Below are 24,958 nucleotides of genomic sequence, written 5' to 3' on the forward strand. Positions count from 1 at the left end.
TATATATATATATATTATAAATAACTTAGACAAAGAGATAGGTACTCTTCTTTGAAGAAATGTGTGCTGATAAGATTTACATAAATAAATAGGTACTTTGGCTAAGGCTTTGCATACTCTTACTCACTGACTCCAAGCCAAATTAAAATCATTAGGACTTCAAAAAGCCGGCTAATCATTCAGGAAAGGTGGAATCTGGTGTTTACCAGCCACATATTTTCCGATCAACTCGCAACGCTTATCACTGCACAATACAAGAGAATCGAACCCAGATGCATCCCAAGGCAGTTGTACCAGTGGAACTCGATACAGGAGAACCAGAGAAGCTTGTAGCTGGCGAAATCAGATCACAGGGAGATTGTGGAGGACACACACAGGAGCACTTGACTCTGAATCAGACTTGAATTTCATCACAGACTGCAGTGCAGATACTGAGAGAGGGGTTTTGTGCAAATCACTCAACTTTTCAGCTCCTCACCATGAATCTTTGTAAAATACATGAAATAAAGACTTGATCATTCTGTGGGAGCTAACTGCCTGTGAAATACTTAGACAGCCCAGAGTGAAATAAAAACAAACACAAAAGAGTTACATAAACCCAAAGTGGTCACATGTAAACCAGGGCCAAATTCTCCACCCTCTTGCACCGGCAGCTTCTTTTACCTTGCCTGCACTGTTCTTGCCTTTGTAGTACCACCTTTATGGCTTCAACAGGATTTTCTCATATGAAAGAGTAATTCCAACAGTACAGAATTTACAAAATTGGCTGCTGGCAATCATACAAAAGAAAACATGCAGGAAAATTGCTGTTCAATGGAATTTGCTCATCTCCCTGAGAATGGTGAAAACATCTTCACGTATAGCTATCCAAATTAGCATTACTCAAGCAGCAATACAGAGACATTTAAGTTCAAACAGGGCTCAGATGATGTATTACTCTTGAGTAAAATCCTCACATGCAATCTAATTCTATTTCACCTAATGTTCCATCCTGGTTAAATAGTCTGGGGCAGTGACTGCTCATCTGAGTTGTGATCTTTCCAGAACATTAAGAACCATATTGGTGGAAGACAACATAGTTTGGAACAGCACTTTGTTTGAATTTCAGGGCACAGAATAACACAGAAAGGGGATGACTAAATATGACAGGGAAGGACAGAGAAACAGAAAAGAAGTGTTTGATCTTGACCTGCAATATCAAACATGAGAAGATTATTAGCTATTTAAATGTGTTTATGTTAACTCTAACTAGCACAGGAGTATTTGCCTATGCCACAAAAATGTTGCTGAACTAAATTTGGGTAAGATTTGAGCACTACATTTTGCCTCAGCTGTAACCTACCAGGGGATCTACCCTCACTTTGCCTAGGTCCCTCCCTAAACCCCCAAGCTTAGCAGTATTTCCATCCCACAATTTTGTAATTTAATGTACCAACCAGGACAAAAAAGCAGGGGAAGGAAGACAAAAAGTAAAACATAAAATGGTGAAAAAGGAGTCAGGAAATCCATTTCACCGTGAAAAGAGAAAAACAAAACAATAAACAATGAGGATACTACGTCAAGACAGTTGAGTTTCCAGCAGACACCTAGGCAGCGAGCCAGCAGAATACCTTTTCTCCTTGATGACTCCTCAAATAATCCATATTGTTCTGTTGCACATGACCTTGCAGAAGCCAACACTCATTCTGTAAGTGAATTTTACAATCTTCTTTGTAGATTAATATATGTGAAAGTGTCATTGGCCACAGAGAGAGAAAGAACAAGAGTCTTCTAAAACACTGTAACAACCACCCTGTACTTACAGCTCTCCATAGACACAAAAAACAAAGTTCTAAATCCTGTGTTTTCTAACTTTCAGCAACAAAAGCAGACAAACCAAGAGAACAATAGTTATAAAACGTTCTGAGGAAAAAAACAATCCAAGGTTGGAAGTGTTCAGCAACAGAGGAGGGGGGCATGGGAATTTATTTCAATTATTATTGAGGAATGACTAGTATTCTTATTCACGTTCATATTCACCATTAAGCTAGAGGGGAAATGGGACATTTAAGAGTTGATCATAAATGTTTTTATTTCCTATTCAAAAGGAAAATAATTCAGGGAAATTATCTCCTTGGGAATACATCTGATTTAATTTAGACTTGGAGAAGACATCACTAAACAAAAAAATCATTATTAAAGTTCAAAACTCTGCTAGGAGTACAACTTTGAACAATGTTTTCCTCAGAGAGCATACATCAAGATGATCTTCAATAAAGTCCTGGGAAGAGGAGAATATTCAGGAGATGCTTCTGGTTACATCATATAAGAAATATATTCACTCAAGACAATACATAGCTTTGTGGGAAAGAGTCAACAGCCTGTACTCCAGTTGGCATTAAGTTCAGATGCAAGCATGTTCTGTCTTTTCTGTCTCATCATGGTTTGTCAAAACAGATCAGAAACATGCACATACTTCTCTGAGGAATCATTTATAAATATCAACCTATCTAAACATGTTTGTGAACATCGAAGCACATTCAGAAGGCTGCAAATATAACTCAGAAACCATTTTAAATGGTTCTTTTCTCTTTTCTCTTTTCCCTTTCCTTTCCTTTCCTTTCCTTTCCTTTCCTTTCCTTTCCTTTCCTTTCCTTTCCTTTCCTTTCCTTTCCTTTCCTTTCCTTTCCTTTCCTTTCCTTTCCTTTCCTTTCCTTTCCTTTCCTTTCCTTTCCTTTCCTTTCCTTTCCTTTCCTTTCCTTTCCTTTCCTTTCCTTTCCTTTCCTTTTTTTTTTTTTTTTTTTTTTTTGGTGGTGGAGCTTTGGTTGGTTATTTTTTTGGGCTTTTTGTTTTGATTTTTCTTAAGCCTTCAGGTTTATTCAAAGCGTTCCCCATCCTCCTTCAGGGCTCCTATACAGATTATTCTACCAGTAACTCCACACAAATTTGGTGTCAAATAATGTATTTTTCATGCATCATGTACATTAACAGAACAGAGTAGACCTGGGAATTCACCTTCTTATAATCTGAATTATTATTTTCAGATTTTCCAAATAACTCACCTCAGCAGAGTTTAACTTTGCTGTAACAATGCCAGAATTGCCACTGGTCATTAGGATTTGACACGTACCCCCTCTATCCCCTGCTTCACAGAAAAGGCAACTTTAGACATCTTGTTCTGTAATCAGAAAAAGTGGGTTTCTCTAAACTGAAATTATTCTTTGGCTGCAACTTAGGGGAAATTGAGCATGCAGCACTGCCTGGTAAATTGGTTCACACAGGTTCTCTTTAGGTTCTTTGCAATTGAAAAAATCTAAATTTTTAAATTTTTAAAAAATCTACCTTATTTTCCTCCAACCGATGGCGTGCCACTGCAAGCTGGATGGAATGTCATGGGGAAAAATACCAATGACATATGTAGTAGTAATGAGACTTATTCTAGTGATGATCCCTCAATATGAACTCCTTCTGTGTCTCACTGAAGAACTCTGTTAACCACACACTGCAGACGTCTCTTGTATGGCAGAATTTCCTCACCTGCAAACATCTGATATACCAGTGTAAGTCCAACCCTTGCTTCAGAGGGTTGAAGATGCCTCGTGCCAGTGCTTACCAGCAGCTGACAAAAGCACCTGCATCCTGACAAACCTCCCCCTTGGTCAATCAGTAATGACTGCTTCCACCACTGTGCAAAGCCACATTTCTCAACTGGGATTGCAGAATGGCTCAAATGTGGCCCTGAAGTGATATATGATATACTTCAGTTTAAAAAATCCCACTCTTCAATAAGGCTTTTGAGGGTCTTAGAAGGGGAGATAAGCTACAAGGATATTATACTTTTCAAGAGGTTAAGGAATATTGTTGCAGATGACTGAGCATGTCTCCTGGTTTTATCAGTTTCTGATGACAATGAACTTGTGGCTCAGCTGCCATGCACAGAGTTTCACCTTATCAGAAACACTCTGCTCAGGGCACCAGCCACCAGCATGACCTGTGCTAATTTGCTTTTAAACAGTAATACAGTATTTCTCAGCAAGCAAAAATCATTCTCTAAAGATGTGCTAGTATTTCTAGTACAGTCTAGATTCCATATCATTGTCTTTAAAGAAACATGATATGACCATCCTGTTCTTACACTGATGGAAACACATTCACACACAAATGCCTGACAGACTGAGAGATCAAAGTTCATCAAACATTGGCTTCACTTCCTGCAGAAATTAAAATTCAAATTCTTTGCTTGAATGTGAAGTACTGCCTCAATAATTACTTGTTTCATTTAGGCAAAAGAAGAATCTTGTTGGGCAGCCCTTTTGAAATGGGAGCAGCTTTTAAGAACTAAAGATGCCAATGTTTTAGAGAAGTGTGGCTTAAAACTGGCAGAGAGAATCAAGAATTCTAGTGTATTTTCAAGGTCTTTGGGATTTTGACTGATTTTAGAGGCAGATAGGCCAGGTGTGACATTAACAACTGTCACAGACACTCCAGCTGACAAGACCCGCTCTGATACAGGACCACGGCACATAGCTCAGTATCTCATGCAAAACCTGGCCTAAACACCAATATAGAATGTTCTTTTAATGGTAAAGATGCATATATTACTCAGCTTTGAAAGCAACATCTTCACTGCTCCTATTTGTGGAATTCAATAACTTCCAAGAAAGAAAAAGGGAGGATTTTGCTTTCTCTTCTGGTTTGGTAAACATCAACCCAGTTTCAGAAGACCTCGGAGCACTGGAACCTGCCTTTGTTCAGAATCAAAACTGACCATTTCTGAAAAATTATTTGCTAAATTTGTAGCTCTTACAGAAACTCTGGAAGTCTTGAGTTAACAAAAGAAAGGAGAAACCTAATGGTTTCCAGGCCCTCTGCTCTCCATGCAGGTCCCCTTCTATGAGCACCCTTCATATTATTGTCTTCACATTTCCTTACTCAAGAGACTTTGGTCCCAGAACTCAGTGGGAATCTTTCTTAGGTTGAATAAAAACAAGAACTAATTTAGTTCTAATATTCTTTAGTCCATATTTTCAAGAAAGAGGTTGAGTCAAAAAAGGAGCTTTATTAGTGTTTGTTCCTTCTGAATAATGACAGCAGGTGCACCAGTATGAATGTAGCAATTTTACTGCAGATTACTAGATTCAGACCTACAAGGTACTTTAAAGTTTTTATGAAGAATTAGATGCTTAGTTGCAAAATTCTGGCATCTATTCTAGCTACTATAATCCATTAAGCTCCTTTTACATTCTTTAACAGAACAGACTTCAATAGCACAAGCATAATATGCAATAATATTTCACCACACTCCAGATACTGGGCTCACAGAAGGTCAAATCCACTTCCACCTTTCTGTTACAGAATGAAAAAAAAAAACCCAATTTTATACCCATCCAGTTGTCCTGCTTTGGAATTTTGAAGGAAGTCATAAAATTCTTATTTTCATAAATTTTCACATTCTATCATCCCAGGCTCCAGCAATATTTATTGTCTCATCAATTGACCTTTCTTAGACATCCCAAGCACTTGAGGGCCAGTGTCTGACAGCGGGGCAGCTCTCCAGCAAGGAAACACTCTGACACAAGACACACTGAAGCCAGAGAGTCAACACCAATGGTGGGACACAGCTTTCAAAAAGAACTGTTCTACAGCCAGGATTGCATGTTCTGTGTCTAGTGACTTAAGATAATACCCCCTAAGCAGAACGTTGAGATTTGCTGTGAAACACATTCATTTTCCAGCAGTGATATTTAAATAAGTGGAAAAGAAAGCCACCTAAAGAAGAGTCAACAGACCATAGCTTTTCCGACTAACTCAGTATTACTAATTTAAGTGTACCACCACTACTTTCCTGTGTTCTCCATATCTCCATCTGAAGCTGAGCCACTGCAGTGAAAGCCCACATGAAGGTATCAGCAGGACAGATGGGGCCTCACCACTGCTACAAGAGCTCTGCCTCTCACTGGGCTGCACATTCAGGCTCCCTTTTGCTATCCTCTGATGACTCTTGCTCTTCTGGCAAGGAAATGCAAGGAGGAGCAAAGGAAGGGCTTAACCTGGCTGCCCTGGGTACACGGAGCACACGACATTTTTTGGGGAATGGGGACCATTGCAACCAGACCTCTTGAGACAGAGCACAGATTTTTGCACTTTCTGGAAGAATGCTGTCATCCCCATGGTAAGGAAGGAAGGGCAGTATGACCATCACCACCATATTCACTTAGATGTCTATCACCCCTGTCTCATCTCCACTTGGATGGATGAAGGATAATAATTTGCACTACTGGGTCAGGTATCAGAACTCCAGAGAGAGACAAGGGCTCAGACCTTGTCTGCTGCTCAGCATTTTCTACATAGCTGTAGGTGACGGCCTTTTACCACACACCACACCGCCCAGATCTCCCTCTCTTTCTTTGATGCCAAGATGTTTATACTTACTCTTGGTGGACTGATTGCTCTGCTGAAGTTAGACATCTACAGCACAGGAAACACAGTTCCTGATTTAGGAGGCCCAGATGTTCCACCATGGCAAACACAACATCAGAAAAATGAGAATAACCGAATGAGGGAGGCGCACCGGAAAGACGTGGGAAGTCATTTTCTATTGACCAGAAAAAACAACTCAGGTCTGGCTGTGAAGTGCATTGTATTGTTACCCTGCATATTAGTCATTTCAGAATGTAACCACCACAGGTTTTCCCATAAATAAATCAAATCTCTTCCCATGATTCTCTCATCAAAAACTTCCTATTTGAATGACAGTTTTTAATTACTAGATCAAGTTCTGCTTGCATAAAGAGTTTCCATTTCAAAGAGGTATTGCACTGATATGAAAACTCTCTGGAGAAACATCCTTGTCATTGAAAAATGCACAAGTTTTGACTCTGTGGCTTTCCTCTGGAGAGGCCACAGCATAGTATATACAGCAAACAACTCCATCAGGTTCTTGCCAGAACTTTATATGCATATACTTTATTTGCTACTGAACCACTACGTCCCTGGGTGAGCCTCAATTTCTGTATGCTTCTGTTTTCCTCTCTGTAAAAACAGAGTTTCTAAAAAGCACTTCTCAACCTGGAGAAGGAAGCAGAGAGGAGGGGGAGGAATGGGTGACAGGGATTATATAAGATCCCCCTGGAAGTCTTGGGAGTGGTGCCCACTGGCTGCCACAAGCTTTAGATGCAGTTTACATAAAAGACCTTTGCCCTCTATGGTGAGGACGGGACAGGGAATCAGCTGTTGAGGTGATGGGGAAGCTGCAGGGAGTGAGGGACCAGTGAGGCAAGCCTGAGCTGAGCTTCTGCCAGCATTAGCCATTACAGAAAGGGTAACTGCAGCTTTCATCCTGCCCTCCCCTTCTGCCAGGCAGCACAGTGCCTACCTGTGCCAGAGAGCTAAAACGGGTACTTCTAGCACCTGATGGGAAGAGTTACAACTTGGCTTCTCAAAGTAATGAAGGAAAAGGAATGAGAAAGTGCCCTATTAGGTGCTGGAGCAGTACAGAGGGAAGAAAAAAAAGGAGCTTGAAAACCGCTGGATTATAATTTTATGGTAGTATTATTTGACGGGCTGACTTAACAAGTCTTTCCAACTTTGGTTCCAAAGATTGTGTGGATACTTCCCTATCTCACCCAGGCGTTTGAAGTTTAATTAATTAATGTTTATAAAGAGCGTTACAATTTCCAGATGAAAGGTCCTATGCAAGTGCAATGTAGTATTACTCATTGAGGCGATTGGGTTAGAGAGTATCACGTTACACAATACAGCTCTTCCCTCAATGATCTCAAGCGTTTGAAGTTCTGATAAAATGTGTTTATCACCAAGACAGATATAATGGAAATACTCTTAAGGCGTGACCTGGATTATGAAAGCAGAGGTATGGTTTTGGGAATGGAACAAACGAGAATTAAAACAACTCCTGAGGCCAGATTTGTCTACAGTTGTATAAAATATATTCTGTTCTTCCTTTTTTCCCTCCCTGAGTAGGCTTTTCTTCTCCTCTAAAATAAAACCGGTTATTACAACGGGTGTGAGCAGACATGCAACAGTTCACGTTCAGTTCCTATTTCCATACTCATCCAACTTGACATTTTCTCATGACTTTCTCAAAATTATTTTCTCTTCTAATTTTTTTTTAATGTCTGGATTAACCCTAAAGGTGAACAGTTTCTTTTTGGAAAGTTCTGCTTTAACCAGTAATCAAACGGAATTAAATCAAAAACTCATGGACAATGCCAAGCTGGAGACTGCAGCCAACACACTGAAGACATGATGACCAGTTTTGACCCCCCAGTACAAGAAAAAGCAAGGTAAATTTGAGCAAGCTTGAAATAGGGTTACCAGGGTGGTCAGTGAACTGGAACACCTATGAGGAGAGGCTGATGGAGCAGGGCATGTTCACCCTGGAGAAATGATGGCTCCAGGGGACTTAACAGCAACCTTCCCATATCTACAAAGAAGTTATGAGAAGACAGAAGGCTCTTTAGTGAGATACACAGTGGGAAAACAAGAAACAATTGCCATAAAAGGAAGAAAGACTCTCACTGGAATATAAGGAGAAAAAAGATTTAACAATGAAGATAATTAAGCACTGGAGGAGGTAGCCCAGAGACTGTGGAATTTCCATTTCTCAAAGTTTTCAAGACTCAAATGGAAAAATTCCTGAGCAACTTGATGTGAAATTAGTGCTGACCCTGCCTAGAGCAGGAGGTTCCTTTCAATATGACTCAATGGGAAGGGAGGAAAGCCCTAGGTGATGTCCACTTGTTCAGGAGTGGGCTCCAACATTCACAATTGATTTAAGAGAACTGAACAAGTGCGCCCAAAATTTGTTTGAAAAATAAATTACTCATTATTTGTCAAAAGACAAATGTTAATATTTTGACTGCCAGGTTCTATCTTTGTTCTTCTTCCTTCACTTTCTAAAAAACTTACCACGATAGCAAACAACAGAGATTTGGGATGGCTTATAAATAAGGCATTATTGCATCTAGAGGTTTCAATTAAAAGAGAAACAAAACCAGAACTTTTAATAATACGAGGTACTTTCTTTGTGCATTTCTGCCTCTTGAAAAAGAATGTACATCAAGTTAAATTTGTGAATGACTAAAATATACCACTGACTAAGCAAATTACAGAACACACTAAAAGCTTTCTTTAGCTAAGTCTTCTCAATTTTTGTGATATTGAAGTAAATAACTAATTTTCCATGAATGCTGATTTTATTAATAGCCCTTATTAACGAATACTTAGTTTTCTAGAGGAATATTCTTATTCTTGGCATTTTTAACATGCTTTTCTTCCAAAATTCTGCTTTGCTCCTACTAGGAGTTACATGCCCAAGTAAACCAAGTAATTAAGTGTAACAGAAGCACACCTGCCATAGCTCTGATCATTCTAAGTATGAGATGATAATTCTGATTTGCCCCTAAACAGAATCAATAACTGAGTAAGGATGTCAAGAAAACAGGATTGATATGAAGCTACATGTCAGTTTCTTCTTTTTGTTATCAGGCTTCCCACCCTCCTCCCTCTCCCAGTTTACAGAAATCTGTAAGATTAAAATGGAGCAAGGCAAAAAGATGTAAAAATATTTAGAAGTTACTACTGAATGCAGACTCAAAGACACATCTTGCAAATCTCTTTCTTAATACTCTAAAGAAGCCAAAAGCATTAAAGACTATTAGACAATTAGGAAACTAGAAATCTTAATAGTGACTAAACTGAAACAACAGAACGATAAGAATAATGTTTGGACACTTAAAGTGCAATAGAGTAGCTATGTAGTTGCAATTATCCTGAGTAGTTTGGGGGAAAGGGTGATTTCTATGCTTTGCTCCAACAATTTCTGGCATAAAAAGTAAATAAAACATTTCATTTTCACTGCAACTTCATGACATTAAAGGTAAGCTAGAAAAACATCTTTGTGGAGAGAGCATTCTGTGCCTAACATGTTAATGGTAGTTAATGAACCAAAACCCACAGAAATCCCTTTGGACAGCTAACAAACACACACAGCTATTAATTAGGTCACAGTTGTTTCCTCACAAATCTTTTGTTCATTTCAGTTGTAGAAAACACCAACATATCCATTAGACCTGTGGGGAGGTATTCACCAGAGAAGAAAATATTTATTTATTATACGTTAAATGCTTGCAATTACATGACTACTTATGGCAGTTCTGCTGGTTTCTCTCTTTGTAAGTAAACTATAATCACTGAGCTCACAATCTATTCTATTCCTCAGAACACCACTCACCTCAGCAGATGGAATTGTTTAATTTTGTGTAGTTCAGGCAACCACTGTAACTCAAAGATTTCAAAATGTTTTGAGAATCCAGTTAAAAAAAAAAGGAAACAATTATGTTTCACTTTCATAAGACAGAAGTTGAGAGGTATTTTTTAAGGTTACCACCAAGAGGTGAAGGTTAATTTCTGCTTGAAGTCCAGTTAAAATTTGAGTTTTACCTATGAACACAGTTTGCCCTCTATGCCAATTGTTTCATTAACCAGCTGTGAAGAAGATGCTTGCAAAGGGCTTGTGTTCTTATTGCAGGAAATTGTAGAACTGCAGGCTGCACACTATGTCAAGGACACAAACCAGGTGGATTTCCTGAGAGCCCAGGGAACACCACTGCCTTTATGAAAATAATCAGCGAGTGTTTCCTAATTTCCATGCATGTACAGCGCACTGTGGGGCAGACAGGGTGGCAGATATGGTGTAACAATTCCTCTGTTGGGAGCAAAGACCGCAGAGGCTGATGTGTTGGTAGAGCTCCATCTTCTCTGTTTGAACCTTGCCTTGGAAAGCTGACCATGTTCATTACCTCACCAGTCCATCACTACCTTTGCCCCAGGGCAGCTGCTGTCTCCTTACCTCCATCCTCCTGCCCCAGAACCTCCGCCACCTCCTCCTCCTCACACACCCCACACCAGCTGCCTCCCACTGAGACTGCATTCGTAGACCTGGCTGAACCCAGCTGACTGTCCAGAACCCCACAGGTGTGACTTCACAGGCTCCCAGTACTGGCAGAGCTGATTTGCTCAGGTCTCCTGGCTGCACTTCACCTGCAGTGGGTTTGTGCTTTGTGGGATGGAAAGCACAAAGCCAGAGAAAGCAAGAATTCTTTCCAGGTCATTACATCTACAGTATCATGAGCTGTAAGTTACAGTAGCTAGGACAATAAGGTTCACTTGGACAAGCCTAACATATGAGTTACACTCCTACCCACTTTTGGATCAAAATGAAGAAGGGTCAATAACATTATTCTTCAGGAAATTAAAAAAAAAAAAACCAACAGTGAAGCAGTTAACTGTCTTACCATAATCCTATCACTGTCAATAATGGTGTTCAAGCGGTGTGCAATGGTCAGCACTGTGCAGTGAGCAAAGGTCTCACGGATCGTCTTTTGAATGAACTCATCTGTTCTGAAACACAGCAAGAGCAATGCAGACAAAAATAAGATGTTTGCATGGATAACCGAATGGCAGGCAGGTTTTATGACTTCATCAAACATGAGTGGATAGAAGGAAATATGCTTCTAAAGTTATCACAGCGCTTCTTCCTCTTGTTATACCAGATGACTTGGAGGCGTATCATGGAACATACTCCAAAATTTATCCTTTCATACCTCATGAGGAAAGGGTTTCTTGTTTTAAGTAGAGCAAAAGGCTTCATTTCAGGAGACTAGTTTCTCAGACTTCGATTAAAGAAAAGGGAAAACTCTGTAGATTCAGATAGTTCTACTGATTTCTACACCAAAAACCATTGTTGCTCTCTTTCAAGATTTAGTTCATGCAAGCAGTGAAGAAAAGCTGGTCAAAGTACATATCCCTCATTGAAAATCATCTGAAGAACAAACACAAGGCAGCATAGAACTAAGGTTCTTGATTTCAAATGCAAAAGAAGATTAATTAGAGAAGATGGTTGGTAAACTAAAATAGAACTGGAATAGCTCAAGAACTCGAATACTGAAAAAACCCAAAACTTGGCATACCCTGTAAATCAAAAGCATTAACTGGAACGCACAACTCAAAGAAAGAGATAGAAGATTTCAAGTTAAGGGTGAGCCTACCGTGTGAATTAACCACCACCTAAGAAAAGGACAGCAGAAGAAATATAAGACTTGTAAAGAATGAAAACTAAGCTAGAGCACAGTCACCGAAGTACAGGGCTGAAGTAAAAACTGTCACAAATAAAGGTAAGAACTGTGAAAAGGAAATATAAAATTACACTGATAGGTAGTTAAGACACTAGAATGCTCTTTAGCCGCGTAAATGAGCAGCAAGGCAAAAGATGGGCAATGCTCATGGAACTGGAGCTTATTGAAGTAACTAACTGTACAAGAGAAGCACTGACACCACCTAACTTAGAGCACACCAGTCAGGCCTATACGTGGAGATCTCTACAGTCGCCTCTTAAGTGCTTGAAAGGGAAGAGGCATGGCTGGAAGGTGAATCCAAGGACCTGGATTAGGCACCACCCAGTGATGAATGCCCTCTAGAGGCACCTGACAGCCCGCACTGCACAGGTAGCCTCGGGTCCCACCAGCCAGGCCTTGTGAATGCTCACATATTACCCACAAGCGTTCAAAAAAACCCCAAAAGACAATGGAGAAAAAGGAACAGAAACCAAAATTCTCATCCAAGATAGAAGGATGACATAAAGAATTCAAAATATACTGGTGTTAGTTGAACCAAGGAAGCTCCAGCCAAGAAGTCAGGCACTTGAAGGCAGGAGCCTCATTTCCAGGATTTCTATTAAACCATGAATTTGTTATTCTGCATATATGATGACTGGAGAATAATAAAATGTGCAGATTGGGTTAAAAAAAGACAAAGGAGATATCTGAATAAACTAGAATATTTAGGCAGACATGTTGGCTGCAATCAGTTGCTTGCAAAGTCCTAATTCTTCAAATTTTTAGAAGTAATGGGAAAATAAAATAAAATACATAAAAATACATAAAACATGTCTTCCTCTGATTAAGTAGTATTTTTTGAGACAGAAGTAGTACTCCACACTGAATCTGTTTGCACATGATGAGTATCTGGTATCACTTCATGAATTATGCAAAGAGAATTGTTCTGAGGCCATCATGCCAGGAGGCACCAGCAATAAGAAGTGGACAGACAACTTTGGAAGAACAGGATGACTTAAAGGAATGAGGTAACTATCATGTTTCCATAAAGTAGAGTAGAAAGTATGAGTTCATGCTCTGAAGGACGAACACAGCATCTGCTACAAGCTAAGCTGAAGCAATCAGCATGACAAAGGAGAAGACAGATCCTTGCTGATGACAGGAAGAATCATCAGAGAGAAGGAAGACATAAACAGTTAAGTAAGAATTCCATGCCTTCTAACTGTTACCTTCATCTGGTGGCAGAAACATTTAAGCTCTCTCATGAGCTTAAGATAACTGAGTTCTGAACCACGGTCTGATAGGCTTGGTCCTTCTGCTCCTACTTCCTAAAAGAAGCTCAACAACAAAGTGGGAAGCAGGTGTTCTTCAACTCTTTTTGAACAAAGGCCAGTAAGCAAACGGGGGAAGAGACAGGAAGAGGAGTCAGGACAGGGGCAGGCTCTTTAGTTCTGTGTTATCTCCTTAAGAAGAGGAAGTTGTTCATCATGTTCCACATCAGAGCTATACCAGTCCTTTCACCCCAGTGTTAATGAATGTATATTTGTTTGCTCTCTTCTCACCAACGCCTCAATAACGTGGCTACTCTTACCTCCAAAACAAAAAGCAAAGCAGGGACATCCATGAAAACATTCACTATGGAACAGTCTTATAGACACAGCAGGGTATGTTCTCTGCAATGGTTGAAATGGCAAAACAAATTAAATATTCAATATTCAATACTCCCTAGAATTGGGTAAAGAAAGCCTTTTTCTTTCTTTATTGTCAAGCTCAAGGTGAAGTTTTCTGCGAAGCTACTACAGAACATGAGAATCGTAGCTGGCTCAGGAACTTTGGAAACAACTTTCCAAAGGGCTTAAAATTATTTCTAACTCAAGTTATTCCTACTGTTTTCTAAGAATGCCTCAGCCTTGAATACCCCTGTCCTCTGCATTAATTTATATTATCTTCTTTTATTGCATGTCCTCTTTATAGAACTACCTCTTCCTACATTTAAAAGAAAAAAGCCACTCATTCTTAGAGAGATACTATCAAACTATTATCTGAAACAGGTATTTCTTGAACACAAGCTTATCACTAACAAGAAACTGCTGTCCATATTGTGGGTGTGACAAATGTTCTAAAATGAGACTTCAGAGTAATCAGGAACAGACTTAATAGCTCCATCTTCAAATATCACAGTACAAGATCTCATGCAAACGTGTCTGCTGACTGACACTTGGCTAGATCCTCTCCAAGGTTCATGGCAGATCTTGGAGCATAGTTTTTGGGACAGCAGGCAGAAGCACTATCAGTAACCTCCAGGAGAATCTCAAAAGACCAAGAAAAGCATCTGTGTGCAGAATTATGTGCTGACAGAGCGTAGAGACTGGATCACATACCAGTTAGAGGTAGAAAAGTAGCAAAAGAAGCATAATTTCTGTCCCTTTTTCAGGGCATAAATGGACTCTTAGTGATGTCTATCCACATTGAGCAAGTGTCTTGGCAAGTACCAAGTGATTTCATCACCCACCTCAGTAGATCAAACCCCATCATCTTTCAGGCACATTAAAAACCAAAGATGAAACCTGAATACTAAAAGCAGGGCTGCTGGATGACAAAAACCCAATCCTAATCTGATTATATAAAAATGGGAACCACAATACTCCCTACTGCAAGGAACAATACAATAAGAAAGCACAAAATGGTGGTATAACTGTCCCACAGGCACCACAGGCTGAGGATCTAACACCAAGTTTCCCAGCAACCCAAGATCTGGTGTAACCTGAATTAGCTGACTGTGTAAAAAGAAAACTATCTGAAGAGGAAGAATAAATATGATCTGAATGCGAAGCAACCAAGCTGCTGAAAGGAAAACTGGGTAAGTCATTATCTTCTGTCTAATGTCCCCCTGGGATTGTCCTGAAAGCGTATCTCACACTACACAATTCCAGAGAGGCTTAGAAAATTCCTCCAGAAGAGTTACAGCTAGCAGTTAGATGTAATAAAAGGTTAAATCTGACAAGTTTAAGATGGCTAATGAACTGAACTATGTGCAATAGCTGGTTTTACTACACTCAATGAACAACCAATGTAAAAAGATGTCAGTGGGTTGCTCGCCAAAAGTTTTGTTCTCTATAAGCAAAAATATGAGTTAACACAATTAAAACAAATTCAGTATTTCTAAAAAGTCTCAGTTACTAATGGTTTTGTTTCTGTGTATCATCAAAGCAACTACATGAAGATTTTCAGCTCTTCTGCTCCAGATTTCACACAATTTTCCAGAACACTTCAACTGCTTTAAAACCAGAATCTATTCTTCAGGGTAAGAATGGACCAAGAAGATAAAATCAAATTAAATGTCTATCAGTCATCACATAAATCATGAAGGTAGTCTGACTTAGGGCAACCTTCTTTATGGCAAGCTCCTCCTTCCCCCAAAAAGCACTCACACCTCTGCCACATGCAGAGCAGGTGGCATCTCTGAGGAGCAAGGGAGAAAATGTGGGTACACATGCAAGCCAGAACATATGAGGAGGGAGAAGATGAACTTCAAATTCCTTCCCTTCGCTCTCAGTAGCAGACAGGAACGGCCTAGATGAGCTGAAATGTGGTGGGGAGCCCCTCGGGCTCAGTCCCCTGGGGAAGGTACAGTGCCCACCACACAGTGGGCCACAGTGCCACCACTGCCTCACGTCACCTCACCCTTCCTTCCCTAACTCCTGCCTTCTCACACCTGCTGCCAGGGTGAACAGCAGAAGGGACAGGGTGGCAGCAGCAGTTGAGGCTGCCACCTCACGAGGGAGAGAGATCAAGAGCCAGAAAAACAAAAAAAAGAAAGAGAAGTATCTCCAGAGGCGGAGGCAGCTCGCCATGGTCTCCCATCTCAGGTGCTCGATATGATGTGTGTTTGCCACCAGGTGAGAGACAAGGGCGCCAGGTATGGGGGTTGTGCATCAGAAGAGGAGGAGGTTTTCCTTACACACCAAAAATGCCTCCCTAACTGCTCAGTTAAGCAACCCACATCAGCATTTCCTGATGATCATCCTATCAGATTGCAGAGCTAAAAAATACTTGGCTCTAGTTATACCAACACATTAAGGAAAAGATAATAATGACTGTAATGCAAACTGAATTCAAAGAAGAATTTCCAAGTTATTATTTGTATTGTTATGCCTAGAGTTGATACAAACAAACATTTACCTTATTATAATATATATTGCAGCACACATTAATCAAGATCAATTAAATGGATAGTGCAAGTTGAGAACACACATGTGAGATGCCAAAATAGGGAGGATGAGTAAGATAGTATTAAATTTCTACACCTATGATTAATCAAAGTTAATCTATCAAAGCTCAGCCAAAAATAAACTAAGAGTAAAAAAAAAAAGAAAAGAAAAAAAGAAAAGAAAAAAGAGAATCCCTGGAAAGGGACTGCACTTCTCTACAGGTTTTAGAAATACAGTCAGCTGAACTGTAAAGCTACACCAGTAGGGCACCACTTCTCCCCTGAGAAGATGTTAGAAAAATGAGTAACGCCCAGATGACATACAAAATCCTTAATGCATCTGTTTGAGGGACTTGCTGTGTTATTGTCCTCTTTGGACTTTGAGTTCTCCCTCAAGCCATAGTTTGTTGGAACTATATATTCAGCTCAGACTAATTGATGCAGTACGTTTGCAGTATTGTTTCCCAAGTATTTCCACCAGCGCTTCAAATGTTTCAAAAATTAACAGTGGGGGTACTTAGCTATTGGAACAATTTAACAGCAGTTGTCATTGATATTTTTTTTGCTATTGAGCTTGGATGCTCTTCCAGAAGTACACTCTAGTTCAAAAAGAAATGAATTCAGGAAATTCTGCTGGCCTGAATTATTCAAGACAGAATAATGAACTAGTGAGTCCATCCTGTAGACTTCAACATTTCCAAATCAGTTCTGCAATTCCTGTGGTGTTTGGGACAGCTTACCTTCTGCCCCTACTTTACCTCTAACTTCCAACACCAGCATCTGAGCCATCTGAAAGGACAGCAATTCACAACCCGAAGTATCCGGTTTTGCTTACAGCCATTTTTCACCTTTCTAGTTTTAGGGGGTTTTGAGAGTGAGATGAATAACATCTTTTGTATTTATTTATTTCCAACAAACTTTTCTTCCAGAAGTCAACAGAACTCAACTTGTTTCCTGGCTATTCTGATATTACAGAGATTTATTTTCAAGAACGTTCTTGTCTTCTAATCTATGGCTGCAGGACAAATAAACTTTGAATATTAATTTCCCTACTCTATGGAATGCACTGAAATTAGGGATCTTTTGAGTGCTTAGTTTATATCATCTGCTCCATAGCCAAAGCTCAATCATCCTGTTTTGAATAGACAAAAATGATGGTATCATCAAAAACATAAAACAGCAATACAAAGCACGTGAAATATAAAGCATTTAAGTTCATCTCTACAGCAGAGACGAACGTATTAGAAGAGAAACCAGCTCATTTTCATATGACAGATTTTGTTTTTACCTTGGGTCCACATTTGCTGTTGCTTCATCAATGATAAGAATACGATTTTTTTTTAGAACTGCTCTGGCAAGACACACCAGCTGTCTCTGACCAACACTAAAATTAGATCCAGATTCTGCCAGCTGTGTCTCCATTTTGTTGGGTAGATCTTCCACAACCTCCTTCAGTTGCACCTGTTGACATGTCAACATATTGTAGGATGAGTAACTCTCTTTTAAATCAGCTATTGTGTGTCTGATGACACAACAATAAGTATGCAAGGTTTGCCTTTTATATTCTGACACAAAATGAGTAAGTGCCAAGTTGGATTACAGTGTGTGTCAGTTATTAGAATTCTAAAAACATTAAAGCACGTTGTTAAGAATCTATTAATGTTCATTAAAACCAAGATATGAATCAAACTATAACCAAGGCATCATCCCAAAGGATAATTTTTTCACAAAAGACTTATATAACACTATACATGCCTGCACACACATGGACACACACATACACAAACGCACATATGATACTGTACTTTTTTCTATCAACAGCTATACCTTTATAAAATATGATGAAAACATCCAAAACCTAACACACACAAGCACTGTAATATTATAGTTACATGGATTTTAAATACCAGATGTACATTATTAGATTTAGTAAGTCACCTCTTCCAAGGCGTTCCACAGCTCTTCATCAGTGTATTCATTGAAAGGATCTAAGTTTTTCCTCATAGTTCCAGTGAACAAAACAGGCTCCTGAAACCCAGTAAAATCAGCATTCCACTATAAATACAGGTTTTATATTGCAATAGGTAATTTAATGATAATCACAGCTAACCTATATCAACAATAGCACAGAAATATCCAACAAGCTATCATTTTTGAAATGCAAAGGTGTACATTACAACTGCATGCTTAAGAGGGATGGGGGGGGAGGCAAGTGTTCAACTACTCTGTATGAAGATAATTTACCAAACAGGACAGGTCTGTTTGCAAATTGCTGTACACAGTTATGTCGGTACTTCAACGGGCATTTACATGCCACTGTTCTGATGCCACAAGCTATATATATACTTCCATGAAATCGTTGCTATCCTCGTGGTATTGTTAATGAAAACCAACAACTAGCCCTGTCAATGAGCTCACACTCCTAAATTACTTTTGGGCAGTTTTGAAAACCTGTTTTTGAAGTACATAAACCAGAGAGGAATCAAAGAGCTTACAATGCCTTTCTGGTTTTCCTTCTGTGTTTGGCTGTGGGTTTGGTTTTTTTTTTCATTCCATGCCATAAAAGTCGTTCTGTTGCACCATCAGGGCTAAGCAGGAACAGTTTTCACCATATAGAACCTAAACACATCTATACTGCCACAGCACCAAAGCAAACTTAGAACTGGAGCACAGCTGGGCAAAGATCTCACTCAAAACACACCAGGGAGTCAAATCAGTACCTTCTCCCTTTCAGGTATCAATGAAGTAAGAATGTGGTCGAATCAAGTTTTGTTCTACTTCAGTTCCAAGTCAGAGCAATAACAGGTAATTCATCAAACTGGCACAAATCAAATCACACTGAAATATGTAGTATTTAAGAATTGGGAAGAGGACTTTTGGTTCAGAACTCCTTAAGCAGAAGATCAGTACTCAGTAATGTGAGTTGCCAGACCTGAGAGTCATGCACTGACACGACTTTAGGGCTAAACTCATCTTAATACCACACATAAAGACAAAAACAAGTCAAAAGCTGTAACAGTGCTAATCATAAATGGAGACCATTCATCATGTTGTCAGTTCTCTTTAAACTGGAAAAATTTTAGGCAGAATCCATTCTTTTTTTTTCTTTCTCCCCTGGGAAATAAAATATAATGTACACTGGGTAGCTTCAGCTTACTCTGAGATTAACCTGTCATGACTTTCTCCCCATCTAACCCTAGTGATGCCCAGCTCCAAAGGGCTGCAGCAAACCAGAAGAGAATTCAGACCTTAACCCTTTTATTGTCTTTGAATTCTAAACCATCTGAGTGCTATAAAAGAATTTAAAAAGACAGAACACGCCATAAGCAATATAAAAGAAGATATACATTTCCTGATATAACATGCCAATTATTTCAAAGTATCTGCTGCAATAGCAATGTCATTAAAAACTTGCTGAATGAGCAAAAGGGTTTAACACAAAACATTTCCAAGTCAAAAAACAATTTTCTTCAGAAACACCTAGAAACTAATTTGTTTAACAACACACATTTTAGTACACCATTTGGCATATTTTGAAGGTATTGTTGCATTTATTTTCCTTTTCAAACCATTTTTATAGGTTGGCAAAGAGGAGGCTGAACCTATAAAGTGTTCACAACTATTATAAAAGTCCTAACAACAGACATGCACTGCAACAGAAGATAAGGATATTTTTTAATTACCATTTCTGACACAGATTATTATTTAAAACAGTCTGGTTTATGAGAGGAAAGCAATAAGACTAACCTGTAAATAATTGTTGTAAAAATGCTTGCAGTCAGAGAGGCAGACAACATTTGCATAGAAAAGATTTACAAACACAACCTTTACACAGCTCCATCCAAGCAAGCAATTAGAAGTCTAAGCACATTTTTATTTCTCCAGGTAGGTATTTAAACTCACAGACAAGAAAACTTCAGTCTTGCCTCATCACTCTCTAGGAATGGTTCTGTTTAGCATGTTTTATGTTGCAATTCTAATAAGCATCTCTCTCTCTGGTTTTTCAGCTGCCCACATAATTATGAAGATATTTGCTGCAAAATAACTACCTGATGTTACATTGCTATTATTGACACTACTATTAGCACAGCACCAGACAATGCCTATCATACAGTTTACCATAGCAGAAACCTGATTCCTTCCTCTTCTTCTTTGTACCACCACTTGATAGTTTTGCATATTGTTAGTAGAAACAGCCTTCCCTTACACACATACACAAAAAAAAAAAAAAAAAAAAAAAAAGAAAAAAAGCTACCTGCTAGCCTTTGGGCACTCAAAACTTTTGTGACTATGATGCCTTATATAAACCTTATATAAATTTGACAAAAATCACAGAGTTCCACTGGATTAAAACAGTTTTAAAACTATGTGAATAGACCTGTGTATGAAAAAAACCTCACATGTATAATTGAATGTGCTAAATGAAAGTGGTGAACTTTGAGCATCTGTGTCATTCAGATGTAGAAACTCTATCTGACTGCAGTTTTCCTCTCTCAGTATCCTATTCTGTCCAACTGGGCTGAATTCCTCAAAATGAAAATATCACCCACAACAGCTATGGGCAAGGCTTTCAAAAAGCCGTAGACCTTGAATGAACTGATGATCATCTGTTTCACGAGAAAGGAACGCTACACACAAACAAAGAAATGGAATTTAAATCCATATAAACTTCTCTTTACATACAAAAGAGGACTAGTTCCAGTGAGTACTGCAATAACAAAGCCTGCAGCATGCAGAAACAAAAGACATCCTGCATTAGGCAATGATCCAATTGCTGGGGAAGTACCTATTTTTAATTTTTTTTTCAATAGCATACCTGTTTCTTTTTGACTCCTACTATTTGAGGAAAAAAAAACCTCATTACCATTTGCATTAGATTCTCAACTTAAAGAAATTAATACACTCTGACTGCCACCCTGCAAACAGACTAGCACACATTCAGACATAATTCTAAACACAGATTCTGTTATAACATAGAGAGATCTGAGAAATAATGCAAAACATGGCAAAAAAATTCCTCTGGTTTACAGTCTACCCTTCACTCTACCTGCCAGAACAGCGCAGATGAACTACTTTCCAAAATATGACTTCACATTTGCAGCATGTGAGCTTCTCACTCTTCCTCCCTCCTTCACTGGAGAGCAAATGCCCAGGGAAGAGACCAGAGCTCTCATGATACTGTAACAGGCACAGACTTTGACTCCTAAGTTTTAAGGTTACACATCATGCTTCTCTGATACAAGGTCTCATGAAATTAGGACTCTGAGAAGACCTGTGACCTACTGGATTTCTTTGAACAGCCTTTCTTCTACCCCAGCACGAGAGATGAGGCTATTTCCAACACTGCCATATTGGGGTTTTTTTTCCTGTACTGTGGCCTTTCTCACATTCAGCTTCTAAAATTCATCAAGCTTTATTTATCATGGGTTATCATGACCTACTCTTTAATCTGTTCCTCTCGTCTACTCCTGTCAAACCTTCTCCAAATAAAGCAAAAGCTGATAGCTCACTTCTAGGCAGCACATTTGCTCCTTCTAAATCTAGGACCAGTCAGTTTGTACAGGGATGACTGGAGAGGTGAAAGTGGTCTTGCAAAGTCCCTTACTAAGGAAGCATCAGGCAGGAATTGCTGCCAAAGGATCAAGTGACTTCAGAGGACTGCTATGGATTGGTATACACTTACCAGATTTTCTCTGCTTCTCCACAGACTATGGGAGGACAGCATACAGCTAACACACAGATATTCCAAAGGAACAGACAGGGCACAAAACTGGGGAAAAATGCTCCAGTTCCCAAAACTGATTCTGTTTATCTTAAAATAATCAAGACCTTCCTCAAGTAAGAATAACACCTAGCTACAGTTCCTGTATCTACTGCATTCAGAGGTGCAGGGGGAACACATCCCAGCAAAGCACTTTAAACATTATTATATTAAACAGTATAAACATTATTACATTAAACAGTTTAAACATTATTATATTAAACAGCACATTAAACAGTATTTTATTCAAAACACCCATGGCAAACCAAGTTGCTCTCTTACTTGAGGTATAATTGAGATTTTCTTCCGCAAGTCATGGAGTCCCAGCTCTGATGTCAAGTACATATCAATCCAAATCCTTCCTTCAGGTTCTGCCAAGCGAAAGAGGGCTGCTATCAGAGAGCTTTTCCCAGCTCCGGTTCTTCCCACTATTCCAACCTAGGGAGCAAGCCAAGCCTGTACCATTAAACTGTGAGCTTTTCAGGAGAAATTAGTATGTCAAGCAACATTTTTACAGCACCATACGATTTGCAGTAGAACATGCACTAAATAAAACTTGTTTGTAATTAACATTCTTCCAAGAGGAAAAATCCTCTCCCCTTAAATCGGTCTGGATTCAGGTGACATTTGTATACATGACAATTTCTTGGATCATATTTAAAGGTGAATGATTTCCCCGTAAAGTGTGGTGTCTTGTTGTGTAAACAATTTAAACTGGCTCAATGCATACAGTAATGTGATTCAAGGCTGCTAATTTTTATACTGAACCTGGTTTGCTGGGTGATGTTAGGTAAATCATTTCATGCATGCATCAACTACTCAACCCCAAAAGGGACTCCCATGAAGTACTCTGGGAACAACGTACTCCCGATTTAAAAAACTGAGACTGATTTTGGTTAGTTATGGTTAAGGTGAAGTACTTTAAAGTAGCATGATTATAAACTGTATCCATACTTCAGACATCTTCAGCAAGCATTGAAACTACAAGGCCATGACATCAAGCTGAAATTCCTTTTCAAACAGAAGAAACAGCAAATAATAAAATCACAGAGATTCAGGGTTCTTTTTTCTCCCAAAGAAAAACTGGAAGACATACACGGTGTGAAAAAAAAAAAATAAAACTTTCAGAAAAAAGAGACAATGAAAAATACAGGATTGATAATTTTAATGACAAGGGGCTAAGATCGAGAAATATTTCTTCTATTTTAATTTTTTAAAATGTTATAGTCGGATAAAGGATTCTTAGAGAAAAACAGTGTACAGTAATCAACTGTATCAGAGAAGATAATGGGTGCAACCTTCTACACAGATCTGATCTGGCAGAATTTGTTATTTCCTGCATTCTGTTCTAATCCCTACATTCCCTCCCCACCCCCAAAAAAAAAAAAAAAAAAAAAATCAGCACACTGAAAAAGTTCAGAGCAGTGCAACACAAAATTAATATGGGCTGGAGATTCTGATTTGATGGGGAAGGATTTATGAGAATTAAACATGTATAATATGGCTTGCTGAAGTGATTGGGGTTCAGAAAAGAGGAATAAAGATGAAAACCTTCATGAGTGTACATACAGACACCAGAGGGCAATTACCTACTGCCTCAGACTCACATGTATGCAGCAATGCCTGCTGAAATGAAATTCAGCACAGGAAACTGCACCAAAGTGCAAGGAGAAACTTTCAATTAGAGACACTAAGTTCAGACAAAACAGCAGTGCCCACATTTGACAAAAAATACACAACACACTAAAAAAGTACACTTCAAGGAGCAACTTATGCTGCATAATCTAAAAGATATTTTCTCCTTCTACATTCTGATTTAACAATTTCATCCAACAATTCATTATTGTACTACTGTGCTATAAACTAATTAACATTTCTACAATGCTTTTTATTAAACAGACTAATTTAAGCAAATCTGCTACAATAAATGATCAAATGTTTTAGTACTCTAAATTGTATCCGTGAAACAATGGAAAAATAGTTCTGAATAGATAAACTGCAGCTCAGAAAGAAAGAGCTGAATAGAGAACACAGACAATCAGAGTTGTGAAAATGAAAGTTCAGTTGTTCCTCTGCAAATGTCAATATAAAGTATTGTATCAAAGATATAAAAAAAAGCCATACAAAATACATTGATACTTAAAATAAAAATGCAGCTGCTCTGCATATTGTCAAAATCCCACTTTTGGTTTGGCATCAAATGAAAGGACTATGCTCTTCAACATTTAGAAGAATCTATTTGCATCTTTGGTCCAATTGACTACAGGCTGCTGAAAACTGACAGGAATTTGAAAGAGCTCTCAGTATACACATTATCCATTTTTGAATACATTTTATTCTTCACAAGCCCACACTCACAGCTAGTGCAAATACAGGAGCAGCCTGCGAATGGCAGTGGCACCTATCAGGAATCACAGGGCCAGGACTGTGCTGCCTGATACAAGCCCAGTGCACACACAGGAGTACACCTGCTACGCTGGGCTCATCATTACTCAAGTGTCACTTGTACTTCACAGCAGAGCTGCACAAAAAATGTGAGATTTACAGCATGTCAGCCACTCCACTGAAACTGCCCATGTCTTTGTTATCCCTCAGGCAGCCTCCCTTTCGTCGTGGGAGCACAGCTGCCACGCCATAAATCTACATGTGCACCTTCCTGACTTTTCCCTGTAGCCTGCAGACCCAGGAGCTGTCAGGAAAAGGCGCATTCAACAATATGTTAGCCAATAAGCATTCATGAGCTCCCTGAAACAAAGACTATGTGTAAAACCCAATACTACACATGCTAGCCTTCCCCTGCTGCAGAGGAGGTTAGACAGCAGTTTGTGTCTGCCTGATTTGTTTCTGCTAGACCACACTACTTCAGCAAAGATG

The 24,958-nt window shown here is 39.0% G+C and overlaps 1 protein-coding gene across 2 annotated transcripts in view; it reads right to left on the reverse strand.

Annotated features, from left to right (window-relative positions):
• The window catches only part of ABCC4 (ATP binding cassette subfamily C member 4 (PEL blood group)), a 143,444-nt gene that overhangs the window by 12,502 nt on the left and 105,984 nt on the right, over positions 1 to 24,958 (reverse strand). For both annotated transcript variants that reach the window (XM_063149543.1, XM_063149542.1), the window contains exons 26-29: positions 22,367 to 22,522; positions 18,262 to 18,351; positions 17,612 to 17,784; positions 11,295 to 11,400 (exon numbers count right to left, since the gene is read on the reverse strand). In XM_063149543.1, coding sequence (XP_063005613.1) covers positions 11,295 to 11,400; positions 17,612 to 17,784; positions 18,262 to 18,351; positions 22,367 to 22,522 — 525 coding nt within the window. The remainder of the gene's footprint in view (positions 1 to 11,294; positions 11,401 to 17,611; positions 17,785 to 18,261; positions 18,352 to 22,366; positions 22,523 to 24,958) is intronic.

This window comes from Melospiza melodia, chromosome 2, assembly GCF_035770615.1.
Source record: "Melospiza melodia melodia isolate bMelMel2 chromosome 2, bMelMel2.pri, whole genome shotgun sequence".
NCBI classification, from domain to species: Eukaryota; Metazoa; Chordata; class Aves; order Passeriformes; family Passerellidae; genus Melospiza; species Melospiza melodia.